The following is an 11405-nucleotide window of genomic DNA, read 5'->3' as shown; positions in this document are numbered from 1 at the left end:
TCGGTTAAAGATACCACCCCTGGATGGAGGAAAAGTACTTCTAGAGAAGATGCCACATTTACATATGAGACAGATAAGGCAAGTGAAAATGATACCGAACCGAGGAGTTTCCCTTACTCGGGAACTTAAGGGAGCATTGTTTGTACCATACTTGACCAATCCTGAAACTACTGAGCACCGGTCAACGTTATACCGTCAAGGACCCAGAAGAGTTTCCTTCCAACCAGGAGGCCAATCACAGCGCGACACGTGTCGACATCAGAAGCCAATCATAGTGCGACACGTGTCAACATCAGAAGCCAATCACAACACGACACGTGTCAATATTAGAATGAAACTAGAAACTCTCTTCTATAAATAGAGATCATTCTCTCACAATATTCCTAATGTCATTTGTACTAAATCATTCACTAGTACTCACTAAATGAGAGCTTGAACCTATGTACTTGTGTAAACCCTTCACAATTAATGAGAACTCTTCTACTCCGTGGATGTAGCCAATCTGGGTGAAGCACGTACATCTTGTGTTTGCTTCCCTATCTCTATTCATTTACATACTTATCCACACTAGTGATCGGAGCAATCTAGCGAAGGTCACAAACTTGACACTTTCTGTTGTACCAAAGTCCTCACTGATTTTGTGCATCAACAAATGTTACAGGTTCATTTTTAAGATATTGTATGATATTGTATCCAATGAAGGCGTAGTATGTAGTGGATAAAAAGGCATTTGACAAGGTACATTATCTATAGTATAGTATAGGGTGTGCTATCCATATACTCTTTTTTACTTATTTTACATCTCTTGTCAATTTCTGTCATTTGATATTCTTCAATTCATCCGATCTGACGGCCGAAAGTTAGAAGAGTGTGAGAGCAGTAAAATGAGGAGTGTGAACACCCCTATATTATTTACAAAATAACAAAATTTAATGTATGGCAGGGCTTGCTGAATGTGACAAGTGAGGGTGAGGTAAAGGTGCTGACAGGTAAGGTTGAGGGTGTAAAATTTTCACTGACGGACGCTGTAGATGTTGCAATGGATGGAATGATTTATTTCACAGATGCTTCATACAAATACAGCTTAAAAGACCATGTTTGGGACTTTTTGGAGGGTCGGCCTCACGAAAGACTCGTGAGCTACGATTCAGCAACCAAACAGACCACAGTGCTGGTGCGTGATCTGTACTTCGCTAATGGAGTGGTGGTTTCACCGGATCAGAGTCACGTAAACTACTGCGAAACTCCAATGTATGTTATTAGTGTACAACTTTTTCATGTCATCAATTTGAGCTTGTCCAATTCATAAATTGTTGTTCGAATGCATAATGTAAACTAATAACCTGATACTAAGAACATAACATGTTAGACTGTCTTTCTATTTATACGTACTACAGGAGGAGGTGTATAAAGTATTACATACAAGGTCAGAAAAAGGGAAGCGTGGATACTTTTATTGATCATCTTCCAGGGTATCCTGATAATATAAGATATGATGGAGAAGGCCGTTACTGGATCGCATTGTCCTTGGTAATTAGTAGATTAAGATTGTTATAAACCACTTCACATTTATGCCCTTTAAGCTTCCAACATTACCTAGGAAAGGGCTCAAAATTGATCAATTTTGAATGCAGGCGCCCTCATTGGCATGGGATTTGGCTGTTAGGTATCCTTCCATAAGAAAAGTGATGGCAATTATGGAGAAATACAAATTAAGAGCCAGTGTGGAAAAGAATGGTGGAGTTCTGGCCGTTGATTTAGAAGGAAATTTGATTGATCACTACTATGATCCAAGATTGTCGATGGTTTCAAGTGGCATCAAGATTGGTACTTACATTTACTGCGGTTCGATACTTCACCCTTACATGCCCCGCCTTAACATTCAAGAAAACCCACCAGTTACAGCCATCACATGAGGAATTTCAGCCGGGTGGGCATTTGATTGTAGCAAAATCTTAGCACTTAAATATCTCATTTTGTGACATTTGCTTGTGTTATATACATTATAGTCAATCAGTTCATTACTATCGTATTTTCTAAAGGAGAAATAATCACACATAAGATCATAAAGGCTAAAAGCGTTATTGATGCTCAACTCAGTTAATTTTGAGAGAGTTTGTATGTTTGTATTTATAGAGATGAATTACATCAAAGAGTTACAAGAACTTATTACAAATAATTATTCTATATAAATCCTCAAATATAGGAGATAATACAAGAGTATATCAGATGAAGAGTTGAAAAGGAATCACAACTCATAGCAGCAGCATCTTTAGTGGAGGTGGAGTTGGAGTGCATGTAGGGTGATCAGGTGGGTTAGGGATAGACCCGGCAGTTTCTAACACAACACGGTGATACGACACGAAAATGACACGAAAATAATGGGTTTCAGGTCAACACGATAACTAATCAGGTCCTTATCGGGTGACCCGTTAAGAACCCGTTATTAACGGGTTCTTAACGGGTATACACGCAGGTAACACGTGAGAAACCCGTTTCGACCCGTTAAGAAAAAAATTATTTTGATAATTTTAAAGTTTAAGTACTAAAAGATTTATTATAAAATACAATAGCCATATTAATATAGACAATATATTCTATATTAAATATATAGTTTTGTATTATTATCCATATAAGTTTTTTTTTTAAATAGTCATTATTTATTTTTATTATGAGAGTTCCTTATTATCATTACTATGATAAATTTTACTTAACATGTTGTTATCCAAAACTAAAATAAACTAGTATAGTATTTGCATAGGCAAGAACTAAGAAAACATACATACAAGTATGAAAAATGTGAAAGAATATATAAACACTCGTGATTCATCATTATTTCTCCACAAATAGATAATGGTTACACTTACATTAATGTTTAGATTTTTAAATCCTCCAAACCCTCATAATAATGTTTTTTATTTGAGAGCAAAATTAATAATAATTATTGTAGAAGTGTAAAATGTGTAAAAAAAAAAAAACAAATATATATACAATCACTCATAGTGACAAGCTTTACAACTTTCATGAAGGGGTAAACTTCAAAATCCAAAACTATAATCCAATCCATAAACCTTAAATTTATATTTAACCGTAGATTGTCATTTATGCTTTATTCTTTTTACTGAATTTCATTTTTAAAATTTTCTTTTTTGAAAACATGATCATCTGGCAGATGTAAGAAAATGAACGGTCCAGATCTTTGATATCACGTTTCGATATTTACGGTTAACTAAAATATGAGTCGATGTGTCACAGTCCGTCCCGGAATTTCTAATTCCGAGGACGTGAACTTACAAAAATGCCCTTAAACGGGATTAAGGTGCGTAAATGTACGACATTTATTTTATCTAAAGATCCTAAACTATTGTTAATTAGACTTAAACTTGGACTAATAATTTGTGTTTGGACTTTAGGTGGGGTCCTACACCCTAAATCCCTCCCCATTTCCCGTTTTGTTGTCTCTCTCATCTTCCTCAGTCACTCTCTCTCTCTTCCTCAGCTCTTCCTCAGTCACTCTCTCTCTCATTCTCTCTCAATACTCGGACAAACACCCAAGACCTTGAAAACTTCACAAATTAAGGTTGAGGAAGGTAGCATCGTGTTCGTGAGGACCATACGAACACATTGATATTGTTTTCAGGTAAGAATTCCCACGATTTCACGTAGAAAACTTAAGCTCCGAGATTGCTACTGTTCATGAACTTTGAATTGATTGTGTTTTAGGTTAAAACAAGATCACAGCGAGTCTTAGGAAGTTCCAAGGATGCTCGGAGTGTAACGTTTGGAAGTTTTGGACGTCGGAATCGTTGAGTTCGACGTTTGGCCGAATTTGGAATTTTTGGAAAGGTATGATCCCGTGATTTTTAGTGTTTAAAACCCTTCCAATGTGATTGTACTTGTTAAATGCTTCAATTTGGTATAAAATTCGAGAAAAATGGACGAAAAACGAGTGAGAATAGTTAAATAGAAATTTTTCCCAGTTTTCCGGTGACTGGAGTCCGGCGAGGGTGAATCGGAGAAGAAGCAGGAATATTCCGTTAGTTCTAACGGAATATTCCTGACGCCGTTAACGGAACGGTTAGGTTTTAACGGAATATTCTCGTAATATTCCTGACGGCGTTAACTGACGCCGTCAGTGTGCATGTCACGTGGCCGCGCGTGGGGGGCGCGTAGGTCCGTGCCACGTCAGGCGCGTGGGGGCGCGTGAAGGGTCCAAAAATTATTTTAAAAATATGGGGATGATCCTGAGGTTGTGTAGGTCACTGTGGTATATTCATATACCCAATTTGAGCATCGTATGAAGAATTAATTACCTAGTTTGGTTTAGGTGCGTTAATTGTGCGTTAAATGACGTTTTTAGTTATTTCACTTCTAGGTGGGACTTATAACGAGGACGAGCACATCCAGGGGCGTCAAGGGGGTTACGACCTGGCAACATACCAGTGAGTGGGCATTTGTTTTTATATATATACCTATATACTCGATTTCCCCAGAAATCAAATTTAAATGAAAAGTATAGTGAAATGAAATGAAATATGATTTGATTGCCATGCATAGAATGTTATGAATATTATGAACTGTCGTATGATGCATATATGTAAGATGGTGCTGTGGACGCACAGGTGAGTATCAGGTGAGTATTTAATTACTGTTATGTTGATGATGATATATATTGAGCTCATATCCTGCACCATGGTTTAGTGCTTATAGTATTCACCGCATCGCACGCTCGCCTTGGATCCAAGTAGATGCTGGTCGCACAGTCCACGCGGAGTGGGTGCGACGGGCCAGTCGTAGAGTGTTAGTGAGATTTCGACTAGTGGGTGACCTTAGATTATGTGTACAAATGATTAATGAGAAAAGCACTAGAGCGTAATATTAACCATTAAGTCGTACAGACTACATTAGGTGGTTCCGACTTATGTGCAGAAGGCCGGACAGGTCACAGAGGTGACTCCGGCAGAGTGAGAGTGATAGATTTTGAGCTCTAGGTTCAATCGTTCAGGGCCATTAGAGGGCCTCCGATTGATTACTTTCTTTTACCTGATTTATATTATGTCAATGCATTCATACTAAACTGTTGAATTTGGCATGGTACATTCTTTATTGAATTTGTTATAAGATTGATGATCGAGATGGTTGATATATATATATGCTATATACTATTTTTCTGGGAAAGTATACAGGTTTTCCAAAAAGGGGTTATAATTGTGGATTTAGGAAATGATTTGGAAAAGCTTTATTTTCGCCCACTCACGTTTTCTGTTTTTCGCCCCTCCAGGTTCTAGTTGATAGTTGAGGCGTTGGTGGCCTACGAGGACTGCTTCGGCGTTCTGACGGACTAAATAAATGTAGGATTCACCCGAGGGTGTTGTAAATTAGTTATGGTCCTACTTGACTGCACCTAGACGCTTATGCTCTGTTTATGTGTGTTTAGTACACTCTTATGCACATAGAATGCTAGGTTGTAAATAGCTGCAATTAGTGGTTTTCGTTGACTCGTATTTTATTTAATCGTTTCCGCTTGCGTTTATGGTTACGTCACAGTCACGTGACGGCCAGCACGTCCTAGTCTTCGGGTTAGGGTGTGTCACGATGTCATATAGTTTGTAGAAACTTTATAAACATCAAGCAATATTTTCACTAACCGTAAAACTCTGAATATAATATCAACGATCCAAACTGTTCATCTTCCTGCATCCTCTAATAGATCATGTTTTCAAAAAAGAAAATCTGAAAAAACAAAATTTGATGAGAACAATGAAGCGTAAATGTAAACAACAATCAACGGTTAAATTTTGATCTATGATTTATATGATTATAGTGACGAATTTCGAAGTTAAGCTCTTCATGAAAGTTGTAAAACTTGTCATTGTGAGCATTTATATATATTTTTTCTATATTTTTTACACTTCTACATTAATTAAAAAACTATTAAAGACTTTAGGTAAGCGAAAATATACTTAAAAGAAAAATATGTTTTTATATTTTGGATGTGACAATATGGTATGTATATACTTATTTAGTATTATTATATTTTTCATTTGATTATTTATTGGTTTAAAATATATTTTCCTTCACGGGTCGGGTCATATTACCTGTTAATATTATCAGGTCGATTTCAGATCGAGTCATTTTACCCGTTTATTTTAACGGGTGTTACACGACACGACCCGTTAAGATATCGAATATGACACGAAAACAACACGAACACGGAAAACACGACACGAATGCCAAGTCTAGGTAGGGATGGGCAAGATATTAGGAGTGGGTAAAGGTTGAGTTTGGGTAGGATGATGTGGTAAGGTGATAGGGTTTAGGCGTGGGAATTATTAAGTGATGGGATAGAGGTAGTAGGTGGCATTATGGTGTCTATGTTTATTACGTTAGTGGATGGAGAATGCTGAGCCGAAGTAATAGCCATATCCTTATAGGGAAAATATTTTACATCAAAAATAACATGGTGAGACAAGAAAATTTTGCCCTTAGAGGGATCAAAACAACGATAACCCTGTTGATTTAAGGAATAACTAAGAAAAATACACTTTTTAGACCGAAATTGAAGTTTGTTTTGATTATATGGTTGAAGATACGGGAAACATGTACAACCAAAAACTTTTAAAAAATTCATATTGTGGAGGAGTGGAAAATAATTTTTCAAAGGGAGATTCATTATGCAAAACTTTGGTGGCCAAGCGATTAATCAAATAATTTGCAGTGTGAAAAGCTTCTACCCAAAACGTGACAGGTATTGATGCATTAGCAAGTAGAGTAAGTCTAGTTTCAACCAAATGTCGATGTTTACGTTTTGCAAGTCCGTTTTGTCAAGGTGATGAGGACATGTAAAACGATGATGAATGCCATGAGATATTAAATAGTTTTTGTTTGTGCCATACTTGACCAATCCCGAAACTACCAAGCACCGATCAACTTCGTACCTTCAAGGATCCACTGAGGAGTCATGCTGAGGCACCCTTGCTGAAGCACAAGAGTTTCCCTCCAACCAGGAGGCCAATCATAGCACGACACATGTCAATGTCAGAATAAAGTTTATGGTCCCACATCGACCACAGACAAAAGCTGGAGACTCTTCTCAACTATAAAAGAAGATCATTCTCCTATAATGAATCCCTAATGTCATTATTGTACTTAAACCAGTCATTAGAACCAAGGTTTTAAATATCGATATTATTGGCGATATTTCGCTGATAATATCGTTTTTTTTTAGGACGATATTTTGATACTCATCCACTTCATTATCGACAATATATCGACATTTTTGTCAATATTATCGCGATAATATCAAAAAACGATATTATCTACATTTAAATGCATTATTTGGTCAATATATCCCGATAATATCGCGAGATAATACCCAAAAATATTTAAAAATGCTGAGAAGTCTCAACACATACTACACTTGATCATAGCCCAAAGGCCGAGCAAGACATGCTTTTCTCAGCTTCGGAATGTGGCATTTATAGGCCTTCTTGCTTGCTCACTGCCCTCGCGTGGGCGATGTGGGACTCGACCCAATGGGAGAGAAAATTGGAATTTCGGCCGGAAATCCACACCCACTTTGTCAAAACTCAACAAAATCAAGCAAGACAAAAAAGAAAGTTGTAGCCCTCGAAGAGACGAAGAGAATGGTACCTCACACGACGTCTGACTCATCGTGGTTTGTCCGGAAAATGCCTCGAAAGCCACTGAAGTCGCCGGAAACTGGGTAAGATTCAAATGAGTATAACTTTTTCAATACTCAACGAAATTGAGTGAAACAAAAAGGAAAGTTGTACTACTCGACGAGACGAAGAGATTGATACCTTGCACGCTGGCCAACTCGCCATCGTTTGGCCGGAAAACCAAAACGTTTTGCCTCAAGGGCTGGTACATGTGAACTTGTGACTCCAACTAGGTAAGAGCCAAATCTAATTTGGGGCCTTCTATCCTATATTTGTGGACAACCATCAAATGCTAAAGATTAAACAAACATAATATGTTCTACTGCTTAGCAAAAAAAGCTACAAACCCTTTGCTTATCAACAAAAAAAGACAAGTCTTTGCACTAGATATACTTTCAAATTACATTGAGTAGCAACCTATATATGTATTCGGACGAATTATAAAACAATTGACACACTTCTGGCTTCCAAAATTCAATTCTTTTACTTTATATAAACTTGAAAAAAACATAATCGGCATCCAAATTAAAGTTTAGTCTTATTCAACGTATTGATTTTCAATCGTTAATTGATATACTATAATTTGGAACTTCAACGCCTAGACGCATGCTTATGTGTAAGAAATTTAAAGTGTCAAATTCAGCACATCATTCTTCATCATTTTATTCACTTCCTTTTTTTTTTTTAATATCCTAAATAAAACCTCCCAATATTGTACTAATTAATTATATATAAATGATTATGGTGTGTTTAAACTTCTTTCATTAATTACTACATATTTTCTACACTCACAATGTTTGCCAGCTCGCTATATAATCAACTTAAATCAGTTAAATCCATCATGCAATGCATTTCCTTCCAATTTTTTGTGATAAACTAATAGATAATTGACTAAATAAACATCCTGCAAAGTTTCATTAAAAATTTCCAAGTTTTTCTTACAATTTCCGTGGTTTCCATGTAATTTTTATCGATATCGATATTATCCCGATATTTCCATCGATATTTCCGTGTTTTCGGACTACCGATATTTCCGATATTACCGATATTTTCTTCCTTGATTAGAACTCACTAATGATGATTATGCTTGAACTTATGTATTTGTGTAAACCCTTCACTATTAATGAGAACTCCTCTACTCCGTGGATGTAGCCAAACTTAGGGTGAACCACGTACATCTTGTGTTTGCTTCCCTATCTCTATCTCTTTACATATGTATCCTTATTAACGACTGGAGCAACTGAGCGAAGGTCACAAACTTGACACTTTATGTTGTTCCAAAGTCTTCACTAATTTTTGCATCAACATTTTTTAAAATTATGACTCATACATTCACCACCTCCATCGGTTTGCAATGATTTTATTTGCCCACTAAACATATTTTCAACAAGTTTCTTAAAAGAAACAAAGGCATGAAACACTTCGGATTTAAGTTTTAAAAGATATATCCAAGAGTAACATGAATAATCATCAATAAAATCGAGTAAGACGAGTAAGTCCATACATCCAAATGAATTAATTCTAAAGGAAACTTTGAAATTGAAATAGAAAGCTAAAATGGAAGTTTGTGACTTTTTCCTAGAGGACAAGAATGACATAGAGCAAAAGTCACATGGCCATGATTGGCAATTTATTCCTAGCATCTAAAAACTTTAAAATATAAATAGAAGGATGCCCCAGTCTAGAATGCCACATTGCATTAGACACGCGACCACCAAAATATGCAAAGACACCATGATTTTTTTTGGATGAAAGACTGAAAAAATGATAGAAGTCGTCTTTACTCCGGCCTTGCAAAAGGATCTTCCCTGTTGTTAAGTCCTGAACATGATAAGAATGGGGATATAAGGTTAGGGAGCAATTATTATCCATAGTAAAACGATTTATAAAGATAACATTGGTTGAAGTATTGGGACAATATAAAGTGTTTAAAAGATTAAAGGTATATGTGGGAGTGAGGATATGGGATTGACCAACTTTAGAAATAAGCAAACATGTGCCTCCAACTACACCATTCACATGATGATTGCCATTGTACTCTCGGGGATCAGCCACTTGTGCCAAGTCATTGGTAATATGGGCATTAGCTCTAGAATCAAAGAGCTAATTTTGAACCGGTAGAGCAGCCATGGGTGGAGGGTCATGTGCAGGAACAGCAGCAGCTTAGGCCTGAAGCTTGGGAGTGGGAACATGACTTTCGTATGCCACGTTCATACGATTGTAGCAGTTGATAGTATAATGACCAGGTTTTCAAAAGATTTGGCACTAAACACAACCGTTATGATTAAAAACATTACCTTGCGGAGATGCAGCACCGAGCACACCATCATTAGGAGCACAAGCCCCTGGCTGTTGAAACATGCCACAACTAGCACTAACTTGAAAACCACGACCAGCAGCCTAAAAACCATGCCCTGTACCTGTCACATCCCAGACCGACTCCGCCGTAGCACGATATTGTCCACTTTGGGCTTACCATTCCCTCACGATTTTGTTTATGGGAACTCACGAGTAACTTCCTAGTGGGTCATCCATCCTAGGATTGCTCTAGCCCAAACTTGCTTAACTTCGGAGTTTTGATGGAATCCGAAAGCCAGTGAGTTCCCAAAAGACCTCGTGCTATATGGAGGTGGGCATGTACATATAAGACACATCACCCCCTCTCCGTTGGTCGATATGGGATGTTACAATCCACCCCCTTTAGGGGCTCGACGTCCTCGTCGGCACACTCACACCACACGGTAGAGTGGCTCTGATACCATTCTATCACATCTCATATTGGCTCCGCCGTAACACGATATTGTTCGCTTTGGGCTTACCATTCCCTCACGGTTTTGTTTCTGGGAAATCACGAGCAAATTCCTAATGGATCACCCATCCTAGGATTGTTCTAGCCGGAACACGCTTAACTTCGAAGTTCCGATGGAATTTGAAGCCAGTGAGTTCCCAAAAGGCATCGTGATATATGGAATGTTGGAAATGTGCCCTAAAACCTGATGATACTTTACGAACATTTCACATGTTAAACTAATATAGTTTAATTTAAAGGGCAAAAATTATTGTTTGAAGCCGTCTCATATAAATGTTATACGCTTAAACGATAAGTCCAAGAAATATGTAATTAGAAGAATGCGATCTAAAGAAGTTAGATTCATGAGACCATTCTCTTTCGTATACATATCTTAAAGGTTCCTGATCATAGGATTGCCAATTGGGCATTAACAGTCCGTTAAGATCAGTACGTGCTATGTCTTCTCTTAGGGAGAGTGACTGGTCTCAAGTCATTGGTGTGACTGACACCAAGACAAGTACGTAGGTGCTCAATAAAGAATGAGTTCACTAAATGCAATCAACAAGGAGTTCTCATACTCATGTCACATGAGAACTCATGGTTGGGATAATGCAAAGTAGTCATTTGACCTAAGGCATCATAGTTGTCTTGTGATTAGGTCCTTGATCTTTGACTATGTCAAAGTCACTCCATCTGAAGGTGTCCACGACATAGTTGGGGTTAAGCCACTTAGCCATGGAGGCAAGTGAATGAGCAACAAGGGATCTCTAACCTTCAAACTGTTTGAGGGAGAATACTCTATGATATGATTAAGAATCTCTGGCCAAAGTATGAATGAAATTTAAGGAAGTCGTTCCAAATCACATTCAAGGTAATCATATAAGTAAATGAATCGCATTGGATAGTAGACATGAATAAACTATCAAACCAAA

General features: G+C 37.4%; 1 protein-coding gene and 1 long non-coding RNA gene across 2 annotated transcripts; both read left to right on the top strand.

Moving 5' to 3' along the window:
• The first annotated feature begins 652 nt into the window (after window positions 1-652).
• LOC126602758 (protein STRICTOSIDINE SYNTHASE-LIKE 5-like) lies at window positions 653-1916 on the top strand. The gene is made up of 4 exons (XM_050269635.1): window positions 653-661; window positions 944-1251; window positions 1398-1530; window positions 1635-1916. Exons 1-4 carry the CDS (start codon window positions 653-655, stop codon window positions 1914-1916), a joined length of 732 nt encoding a protein of 243 aa, XP_050125592.1.
• Window positions 1917-3274: 1358 nt separating this feature from the next.
• On the top strand, window positions 3275-3831 carry LOC126602337 (uncharacterized). Its single transcript, XR_007616079.1, has 3 exons — window positions 3275-3319; window positions 3414-3640; window positions 3724-3831. It is a non-coding gene; the product is annotated as an uncharacterized LOC126602337 (long non-coding RNA).
• Window positions 3832-11405: the final 7574 nt, after the last annotated feature.

The sequence above is a fragment of the Malus sylvestris genome, chromosome 15, assembly GCF_916048215.2.
Source record: "Malus sylvestris chromosome 15, drMalSylv7.2, whole genome shotgun sequence".
In the NCBI taxonomy this organism is placed as follows: Eukaryota; Viridiplantae; Streptophyta; class Magnoliopsida; order Rosales; family Rosaceae; genus Malus; species Malus sylvestris.
This window is presented reverse-complemented; position numbering and strand designations above follow the sequence as displayed.

Coding starts and splice junctions, on each gene's coding strand:
- LOC126602758 (XM_050269635.1), top strand. Junction 1,252..1,397: donor AACTACTGCGAAACTCCAAT/GTATGTTATTAG, acceptor TACGTACTACAG/GAGGAGGTGTATAAAGTATT. Junction 1,531..1,634: donor ACTGGATCGCATTGTCCTTG/GTAATTAGTAGA, acceptor TTTTGAATGCAG/GCGCCCTCATTGGCATGGGA.